At 42.6% G+C, this 9736-nt stretch overlaps 3 protein-coding genes across 5 annotated transcripts in view; 2 read left to right on the top strand and 1 right to left on the bottom strand.

Annotated features, from left to right (window-relative positions):
• The first annotated feature begins 1037 nt into the window (after positions 1 to 1037).
• On the top strand, positions 1038 to 6410 carry LOC116851092 (solute carrier family 22 member 3-like). Its single transcript, XM_032830148.1, has 8 exons — positions 1038 to 1950; positions 2894 to 3235; positions 3695 to 3942; positions 4202 to 4485; positions 4628 to 4973; positions 5060 to 5301; positions 5718 to 5893; positions 6066 to 6410. Exons 1-8 carry the CDS (start codon positions 1816 to 1818, stop codon positions 6375 to 6377), a joined length of 2085 nt encoding a protein of 694 aa, XP_032686039.1. The 5' UTR covers positions 1038 to 1815; the 3' UTR covers positions 6378 to 6410.
• A 74-nt stretch (positions 6411 to 6484) lies between these two features.
• On the bottom strand, positions 6485 to 8631 carry LOC116851111 (mediator of RNA polymerase II transcription subunit 31). Its single transcript, XM_032830179.1, has 3 exons — positions 8432 to 8631; positions 7812 to 7901; positions 6485 to 7517 (listed from the first exon to the last, which is right to left on the bottom strand). The coding sequence occupies exons 1-3, from the start codon at positions 8496 to 8498 to the stop codon at positions 7204 to 7206; spliced, it is 471 nt and encodes a 156-aa protein (XP_032686070.1). The 5' UTR covers positions 8499 to 8631; the 3' UTR covers positions 6485 to 7203.
• A 681-nt stretch (positions 8632 to 9312) lies between these two features.
• The window catches only part of LOC116851097 (alpha-tocopherol transfer protein-like), a 7187-nt gene continuing 6763 nt past the window's right edge, over positions 9313 to 9736 (top strand). For 2 of the 3 annotated variants that reach the window (XM_032830157.1, XM_032830156.1), the window contains exon 1: positions 9313 to 9511. The gene's annotated coding sequence lies outside the window, so the exon portion shown is untranslated. The remainder of the gene's footprint in view (positions 9512 to 9736) is intronic. The other variant, XM_032830158.1, reaches the window with a different exon arrangement.

Genomic DNA, 9736 nt, shown 5'->3' with positions numbered 1-9736 from the left:
ACCGTAATAGGCGCAACGAACAATCTCCCGCGCGTATTGGTTTCTCGACAGCGAAAATTGTTGTTGCACGAAATACATGAGAACCGTAATAACATATTGACGTGAAACTCAGAAATAGGCGAATTAGGAAGAACGAAGAGAGTCAACATTTGTTGATGTGGCTTTAATGTTATTGGTCCATACATTTTATGATTGTACATCAAAGAGTCTTATCTGATCATCGAACTTTCTTTAATATTACTACGCTACACTGTCAGCTGCAATAAACGCGCTCTCTACGTTCTGGGAACCTGTATTTTTATTCTTGCACTCTATTCATCTTCCGACACAACTCAGGGCAAAATCCACACGGATCCGAATGGATATTATAAGTATCCAGGCCGACAAACATCGCAAGTTCCAAGCGTGGGAAATACTGTACACATCTAAATCGCAATAATTCTCATAGGCATCCTTCATAAAAATTATCCAACTTCTCGTGGAAACTGATCCGCATTGACCGTTCCGAGCCGATCTGCCTGTTCGATTACGTTCGTCCGACTGTTGAGTTTCGCGTTCGTCGTTCTCGAGACAACACCTGGCCCAAAACTGAAGCACTCGTCGCGGGATCCTGAGTTGAAACGTTCCACTCCCTACATTTAATATTACGTCTCACGGCACACTCTCACTCGCGCCCGTAACAGCTCGCCGAGTTCGTAGACCTAGCTGGAGGACATTATCTCGGACTCGTCGCCGCGGTTGTATACGTTAGTGATGTGCCGCGCGGCGCATCGCGGAATTCAAGCGCGCTTTCCGCGCGCTTCCCATGCAAATAACTATCATCTGGGGAAAGTGGATCGCGCCGAGAGCCTCATATTGTTAACGCTCGCGGTGCCATTTTTACGCGCCGGCTCTTCAATTTACAGCGGCACAAATCGACGATTCGCTCGCAATCACGCGCAATTATCGCGAACGCGTCATTAAGTCCGATGTCTTCCACCTGGCCCGCGGTGAAAATCGAAAAATCGCTATTCCGTTATCGCCGCGGCTATCTCGTTGCGCTTTCACGCTGGGTGTACGATACTCGGGTAGCGCGTACGATGACGATGATGATGACGGAGGAAACGGTTGACGGTTACGTCAGCCGGAATATCGATCGTTATTGGCAGAAGATCGTTTTCTGCCGGCAGGATTGTACGTGCCGCGCTGATGAGTGCGTATACGTGCGTGTATGTGTGTGTGTGTGTGTGTGTGTGTCGTGAGTTATCGAAACAATAGGCCGGTGTACCGCCGTCCTCCTCCGATTCAGCCATTCGTTTTCCTCCTTCGCACCGTCCTGCGAGAGAGACGACGACTCCTGGCGATCCCCTCTCTGTCAGTGCGTGCTTTACCCTCACGGATGACACTTTGTCTCGAGCAATGCATTCCCGCTCGATACTCCGTTTCGCATAAACAAGCGATTCCTTAAACCGCTCGTTCTCGATCTGCAAATTGACCAGTTATCTCTTCTTACAAGCAGCACACGCTTTTCTTTCTCTCATTCAACTGCCGTGACATCGACTGCTCGTTTAAATCCGCAATAAGAAAGGCCTCACGAATATTTATTCACGGACATTCACACGTCGCAAATGGATCGGGTTGTTGCTGGTGCAAATGAAAGAAATGTTTGGCCGTCGTTGAAGTTGTTCGCGCGAATTTTCGTGAAGCAATGAACGAAGGTGACATGCCGGACTCTTGTGGTATTTAAACCAGTACGTAGTGCGTGTCGCGCTTTTGACGGGCGAGGAGTCTCGGTCGTCCGATTGTCAAGGGTTCACGCCGGCGAGATCGTTCACGATGAATGCCGAGGAGGTTAAAGTGGGCTGCTTTCAAATGGTGTTAGTGTTGCTGCTCGGAATAAACTATGTCATCGTAGCCATGAGCCACGCGTTGCCGGTCTTTCATAATTACACGCCGAAATTCTTCTGCCAGGTAAGAAGCCGCGCTCCACGAGGATGAGACGAAGACTCTCGTCCTGGCGCGAAATTGTCGTTCAGTGCGTTTAAACGAAGCAAGCGTGAATTCAGTGCAACAGAACGCGTCCAAGATTTGCCCGAAATCGCTGATATATCGATCACCACGACTATTTGGGAAATTCCCTCTGCAAATTTCATTACGTTTGTTTTAACGTGTAATCGTGTATTGAGAAAAAAGCTCGACAAAATCGCCGGTCACTCACCTTCAAAGAAATCCATTGAACAAATTATGCGTTAGTGCAACATGTTGCGCTGATATATCGCTGCAATCGTTGAATCGATTGATAATACATCGCAGCAACTATATATAATTCGTTTAATCGACTAAATGTTTGTTTGAAAAAATTCTGTTCGTTCAAGCAAAGTCTCGTTAACTCAATCACTTGTTTTTCTTAGGGTCGATTTTTTCCAATGATAGTTTAAACTTAGATTTCAACTTAACCTTTGCTTAAACAAAACAAACGCATTGTTAAAATAGAGTTTAAACTTGAATCCAAGTTTAAATTGCTATTGAAAAATCGGTCCTTAGTGTGCAAAAGAGACTTGGTCTGTTATATGTATACAAAGAAAAATGTCGTTGTCATATGACATTATGTGACGTTGATAGCGAAAGTGTTGATGTGAACAAGTAATAGTTTCACAAGAATAAACACAACATGTTAAGCAAAGATGTCGAACTATACGAGGAGTAAAAAGTACGATTTTAAGATGTACGAGAAGAAATATAACAATGAGTAATTATATTTAGCAAAAATGCGACAACTCGGGATCTGCCGAAATGTCTGAGGATGAATTATCGAGAGATTCTATGAGCTGCAAAAAATTGCATAAAAGTTCTGCGACAAGCGCGCGGTTTAGGGCGCAATGCCGTGTTATATCGGGCCGTTTGCGTATTCCAGACGAAGAATTCGACGAGCAAGAGCTACGGCTGCCAAGACGTCGCGAATTCATCGATCGACGCCAACGTAACTTTCGCGTCGCCGGAAGTGTCGGCTCTCGCGTCCTGTCCCGGCGAATATCGCTTTATGACGGAGTTTGCCGAGAGCAGCGTGGTCATCGAATGGGGCTTGGTGTGCGAGAAGCGCTACCTGTCTCTCCTCGGCCCGACCGCTTATTACACCGGGGTGCTGTTGGGCGCGTGGATCGCCGGATTTCTGGCCGATCGTATCGGCAGACTTCCTGTCCAAGCGATTTGCCTTTACGCGCAGGGCACGATGGCGGTAGCACTCTATATCGTACAGGTGAGAGACAGATTTGAGCGCGTTGAGAATGGTTCAGTTGAGTGCTCAATGATCACACTTAAAGGTCTCGGGAAAGCTGCTCTATAGAGTCGAGCAATCTGGATCAGAGTTTTCCTTAAAGAGTCGTTTAAAACATATTTTTGCGCGCGCGATTCTACAACCCCATAACCGAGAAAGAAAACCCTTCCCACTCAAGGACGAATTATTTCGCGGCTCGATATCGTTCGTCTGATACTCGAATGAGAGAGATGGATAGATAGATAGATGGACAGATTTAAATTCATGTGGGATAAGATCTCTGCAAGTGTACAAAGTATGTTTATAGAATAGAGTAAAGTTGTCTAAGATGAAGGTGAATAAAAAAGAGGGAGAGAGAAGGAACGATATCGACACGCGGAATAACTCGTGCGAGGATTCAAACTGAAAAACATTAGACGAGAGTAAAATTCTTCACCTCAGAGTTACCCCGCGTTCCTGGCGCTGCGTGGTCTTCAAGGGGTGTTCGTCCAGGGTCTGCAGAACTCCACGTATATCCTCTCCCTGGAACTATTCCCGGCGCGATCTCGTACCCTCGTCGCGCTGATCATGCAGATCTCCTGGTCGATCGGCCTCGTGCTGCTCGCGGTGCTCAGCTATATGATTCCGGACTGGCGAATTCTGCAGCTGGCCGTCTCCGTACCCACCGCGATCACCGTGCTGTACATTTGGTAAAAAGGAGAAAACTCAACGAAACGTCCACAAGATGTCTGAGAGACGTCCGAAGAGCGTCTTAACGATATCAAATCTTTTTAGTGATTGCGTTTCTTTAGATTTATATGCAAACTTACTTGTTTAAAGTCAAACATACTGAAAAAATATATATAAATAAATAAAAAAAAAAATATATATATATATATATATAACGTATTGGATACTTTAATATTTTTTATATATACTTTATATTTCAAATTTTATTTTAACTCACAGGATTATACCGGAATCGCCGAGGTGGCTACTCGCAAGGGGCAAGTCGACAGAGGCCGATATGGCGCTCGAGAGAATCGCAAAATATAACGGCTGCTGTATCAGGACGCATAACGAAAAAACGGCGGAGCGAGAGGTATGCGTGAAAAGTAACACGACGCCGATAAAACCGGAGAGGAAGTCGCGCGTCACCAGCGCCGATCTACAGAGAGCGAGATCCGATGAAAAGCAACGAGAAGAGGCCACGAATCTGTTGATAAACGGATCGGAACCGGTCGAACAAAAAGGTAAATGTATTTTCACGTACAACGCGGATCTGCACGAAGCAATAAAGCAATCGAAAGATTCACGTGGAGATCGATTCTCTTTTTCAATCGGCGATTCGAGGGCACTCTTGCTCGGCTAATAATTACATTAAATAATTTCCAGAGCGAGCTTCTGGAGCGAATCCGCCGAGCACGGAGGACAAATCTGCCAACGTGGAATTACGACAGGAGACGCGAAGCTTCGCGCAAGATTGCGACACGAAGGATCTACCTTCGAGCTCGAAGTGCGACAGAAGGTCAAAGACGACCTCTCAAGCGGAGTGCGACCAAAGGGTCTCTCTGAGGGCTGCGGAGGAGGTGGTGCTGCGTAGAGCGAAGAAGGAGAGAGCGAGCGAAAATGCAGAGAAATCGACGAGTGGAAAGGAAGGAGCCAAGACGAGTCCAACGTTCAAGGACTCGTTCAAGTCATCGACGTTGAGGAAATACGGCGTGATAATGATTTGTCAGTGGTAAGACCATTTGCAAATTGCTTCCCGGCCATTTCATTCGGCATCTCGAGACGTTTTTCCATTTCAAAATCGCGACAACTTTCAAGGTTGGCGTCTGCGATGGTTTGCGGCGTACTCGACGATCTCGCGCCGAATTTCCCAGTCGACAGGCACATCACGTTCGCCCTGGGCGGAGCTCTGGAGATTGCAACGTACACATTCATGTACTTCGTGCTGACCAGATACGGTAGACGAGTGCCGATGTGTCTATACCAATCCTTCAATGGCGTCATTTGCGTTTTAATTGCGGCCTTTCTCATTTTAATCGACGCCACTGCACCGTGGACAGGTACGTGACGCACAAACAGAATACAGTTCTCTCTACAGGTGAAACTTGTTGTGCAGTCCTTTCATTCTTGTACTCTACGCGGCTTACAGTTCAAACATTGTTTTACATATAACATTTCTCTGCCGAGTGCACTTCATATCAACGAATGCGCGCGTTTCACACCATCTGACTTTATCTCGAGAATGAATTCGTTGACCAGGAATTTTGAAAAGAGAAGAAAGAATTTTGAGGGAAGTCGCGTCTTCTTTACATTTTTTCCTTTTTTTTTTATTTGATATTCAACAATTATTTAACTTTGAATTAAGATTCAAGTGAAGTTGAACAACTTCGCCAATAGCGCTTTAATTCTTCCAAGTTATCTCCCGTGGAAAATGTGGCGGATGTATGTTAACACAAGTATAACGCTCTTGTTTCAGATCTGGCGAAAACGATAATATTGCTGTTTGGCAGAGTAATCGTCACGAGTACCGTCGCCATCGCCTATCTGTACACCGTTGAGACATTCCCAACGGTGATACGAGGCAGTTGCTTGGGTTTGTGCGTGGTGTTTGCGAAAATCGGTAGCCTAAGCATGCTGCACTTGCTATTATGGGTACGCTGTCGATTCTCCCCCCGCTGGGCTTTCCGTTCATTTCTAAACGCGCTGTCTTTCTTTCTCTTTCAGCTCGCACCGATCTCGTTGCGATATCAGAAGTGGGCCGATCGCGCGCGCGACCAGCTAATGGAGAAATAAATATTAACGATGCAAATTATCTGTTTATCAGGGGCGAAACGTGCCACTTCCGGTACTATTACTAAGTGTTGGCATGCTGTGCCTCGTCTCTGGTGCATTGGCTCTGATCTTACCGGAGACACTGGGCAGAATTCTGCCGGACGGCGCGACGGACGTGGAAGATATGATCGGCGACCGCGGAAACAAAAACGGCAACAGAAACGACAGCGATAATGTGGAAAACGACAGTAAGGAAGACTTGACGGAGAGGCAGATACTGAGGGAGAAACTCTTCTCGGAGGACTGGGTGGATGCCGGCAACGGGATTCTAGTGAATTTCTCGGAAAATAAGAGCGCCGAGTAACGAGTAAAGTCGAGACGACTTTGCGTTATGGAACTTCTCTCGCGAAGTATCAAGCCGCTTTGTTCGCACGAAACGTCGCCCGATCGCCGATGCAAATTGTGCAGTAAAAGATTAGTTTATTTTTATTAAATAGATCGATTACGTATGTACTCTGTATAAATATCGTACATAAGTCGGGCGCGCGATTATGCGTACTATCATATTTATAACAATAGTATTTATTTTAATGTTATGCGTAGAAAGTAACGCAGGCGAACGTATTTAAGGATAAGACAAGACTCAGGATGAATAAACGGCAGAGGCCAGACCCGCGCTTCCATTGCAAAGTTGCGTGCAATACATGTGATACGGATAATAATAACTTTCTTTTTTTTCTGGAATTTAATGTAGATATATAACCGTGATGTGGTAGCAGCTTGATCGAGCGTTCGTTGAAGTATACGAGTAACTGTGTTTTTTCCACCGTATCCTGAGATATTACGTCTAAATATATACACATATAACAATTAATGTAACAAGACTGAGCGTCAGGGAGAAATAGACATTTTTGATGCAAATATCCCTTTCTCTGTGATCGCATTCTTAGGGGCTGAAATGTTGCACGAGAAAGAGCCACGATTTTGCAGGTCACACATAGAAAAGTTGGAGACTTGCTTCATTCATGAGCTATCACAGTCAAGCGAGTCAGTTTTTATAAGGAACTGTCATATATAAAAAAAGAATAGAAGAAAAAAGAAAAAAAAAGAGGAAACATATCAAGTATTGACTCTGTTTTAAATATGCTATACTATCAACACGTACGACGAACATTGTTAAAGCTACGAATTCAGGGAACCTTGGGCTGCGCGATGCCATTGTTCTGAGGATTGGTGTGTTGCGTTTGCTCGGCGGCCGTTTGCAGGAGTCTCGTCCGACGTCTCGTGTAGTGCTGCCACAACAAGATCTGCTGATCATCGATGAACTTAGTGCACTGGGAATTCACGACTTCCCGCCTGAAGTGTTCATACTGCAGCAAATCCAGAAAGTACAGGCACATGGGATACTTCAAATACTTGGCGTACTCAGGCTCCTTCCAGTACAGCAGGTACTTGAGGTAATTGATGAACGATACCTCTTTGAAGTAGCCACGTTGTGCCAAAACTGTAATCATACATGTCTTAAGTAAAGGAGATTCTTTAAAATCAATTAAGACTTCTGCTTTCATTGCAAGTATAATCGATGACAGCGAAAGCTGAAACACGCATGCCAAAAATTCTTACATGCCACTTTCAAAAATATAGAGAAGTTCTGTTGTACAAATATCTTTCTATTTGAGAGCAGCACACAAGAATTCTTGGCATGCATTTTCTGGCTCCTGACGTCATCAATCCAGAGCTCTGCAGCAGTGGCATTAGGAATCTTAAAAAAAAAAGCAGATAAATAGTTTGTACTTACAATTTAGGTAATTTGGATTGGCGAGACATTGTACAAATTCTAGTTCGATCTGGAATCGTATACGTTGCTGATCATCCGTTTCCGGTGCCCCTAAAATGTAAATCCCGAATTATAATTTGTTCTGCTACGAAGACTAAGTAAAATCCATGAATTGACTGTGAGGCAACAATGTGGCTTAGAATTGCACGAAATTGATCACTATGGCTGCATTCGTTTTGGCGTTTACAACGCTCTGAGCATCATTTCATCCTTGTTTTTATCAAATACTAAACAAGGATAAATGATGTTTACACGTGCTATAAGCGCTAAAACGAACGCAGCCTATATGAATAATATTTGTATCGTCAAATAAAAATATCTTATATATTGAATGTCAAATAACATAAAAAGAGAAACATTTTTCTCGGAATTAGTTTTGATTTAAAGATTATGATTGAAATTGATTGCCAATTTGCTCATGAAGAGGTTAGGATCAGGTTAAAATAATAGGATAAGGTCCGTTTAACGTTGCAAGTGTTTCCGAGTAACAGATAGACCAATCGTGTTGTTTCATTTGACGCTTCGAAGCATTTGCAACGTTGAACGGACTCTGTAATCATGTAACTGCGAAAATTACGTACCGTTCATTCCAATAAAAGATGGTTTTCTGCCTTTCATGAGCCCGGGAGGATCATCCAATCGGTTCATAGTACATCAACTTCTACAAATCGGATATTCGATATGCGACTTATTGTTGTTGTTGTTGCCTCCGACGACAAAACAACTTCGACGCCAAGCCGCGATCGTTACCTGCATCAGAATGCAGCTGCTTACAGGTGTACTGATTGCAGCGCCGAGGTCGATCAATTGGAGAACTAATCTCGTGGGATTTCACGCGGCAAATATAAAAGTTGCAAAAACTTCCGTTAAATATTTAACAAATAAAAAGTTGTAATACATTTGCATAAATGACTTTACTACACTGTCACACATAGTTGAAATATTGTTACTGTCGTCATCTTAATCGGGACAAAAATACTGTGAAGACTATTTTTAAAAGTCGTACTAGTTTTGAAATAAAATTTTATTATAATATCTGTTTATATTTTTGGAATTAGTAATGATATTTTTGCTCACGTTAATGATCAGAGACAATTTTAACAGAGACAGATTAACATTTTAATGATGTTAATTAAAGATTTATGAAGAAATTACATGCTAGTGTCGTATAAATCAATCTGTTGAAAGAGGGGAACGGAAAGAAAGAGAAAGTGAAGAGGAGAACGAGAGAAAGGAGGATAGAAAAACAAAGTTAAGATTAGAATTCACTATACTTATGATAATGACAGGCTATAATTTCTAATTGCTACGTCAATAACATTTAATTTGCTATGAAATGCTTCAAACTTTGTTTGCTATGTAGCTACATATAATTACGCATATAGCTACGTATATTACGTATATATAGCTATATACGTCTATATATATATACATATATAGGGAGTTCGCCTTGATCATAATACAATCTCTTTTCTGCTTTAAAGTAGAAAGCATTGAGTCGTTATGCAGTAGTGTTTTAGACATTCGACGAAGAAGATCAATAATTATATAATCAATTTCGAAGTTTTTAACACGTTTAAGTTTAATAAAAACGTTTTTCGTTTAAAACTATATATCGAAGAAGAAAAGTTTAACCTATAATCAGATAATACAATAACAAGGTGAGTAAAGATTCTTTATATTTAATACAAGATTCTTTAGCTTCTTTTTTCATGCTTCATTGATCTTCACACTGAATATCAAATATTTGAACAGTTCCAGTTCTCGTTGTTAAGTTTTACTATCTTGTTTACTTGTTAATGTCGTATATAATAACAGATTTCATAAGATTTAAGAATGTTGCATTTTTAAGTCATGAACTTCTATTTCGGTGTGCATATACCTAG

The sequence above is a fragment of the Odontomachus brunneus genome, unplaced genomic scaffold, assembly GCF_010583005.1.
Source record: "Odontomachus brunneus isolate Ranch 3 - 2012 unplaced genomic scaffold, Obru_v1 Obru_scaffold_165, whole genome shotgun sequence".
NCBI classification, from domain to species: Eukaryota; Metazoa; Arthropoda; class Insecta; order Hymenoptera; family Formicidae; genus Odontomachus; species Odontomachus brunneus.
This window is presented reverse-complemented; position numbering and strand designations above follow the sequence as displayed.

Bases quoted from the DNA above. Each gene is read 5' to 3' on its own strand.
- LOC116851092 (XM_032830148.1), top strand. From the start codon at position 1,816: ATGAATGCCGAGGAGGTTAAAGTGGGCTGCTTTCAAATGGTGTTAGTG. The intron at 1,951-2,893 runs GTAAGAAGCCGC...TGCGTATTCCAG, and splicing joins CGCCGAAATTCTTCTGCCAG to ACGAAGAATTCGACGAGCAA. The intron at 4,486-4,627 runs GTAAATGTATTT...AATAATTTCCAG, and splicing joins GGAACCGGTCGAACAAAAAG to AGCGAGCTTCTGGAGCGAAT.
- LOC116851111 (XM_032830179.1), bottom strand. From the start codon at position 8,498: ATGAACCGATTGGATGATCCTCCCGGGCTCATGAAAGGCAGAAAACCA. The intron at 7,902-8,431 runs GTACGTAATTTT...TTTACATTTTAG, and splicing joins ATCTTTTATTGGAATGAACG to GGGCACCGGAAACGGATGAT. The intron at 7,518-7,811 runs GTAAGTACAAAC...GTATGATTACAG, and splicing joins CAATCCAAATTACCTAAATT to TTTTGGCACAACGTGGCTAC.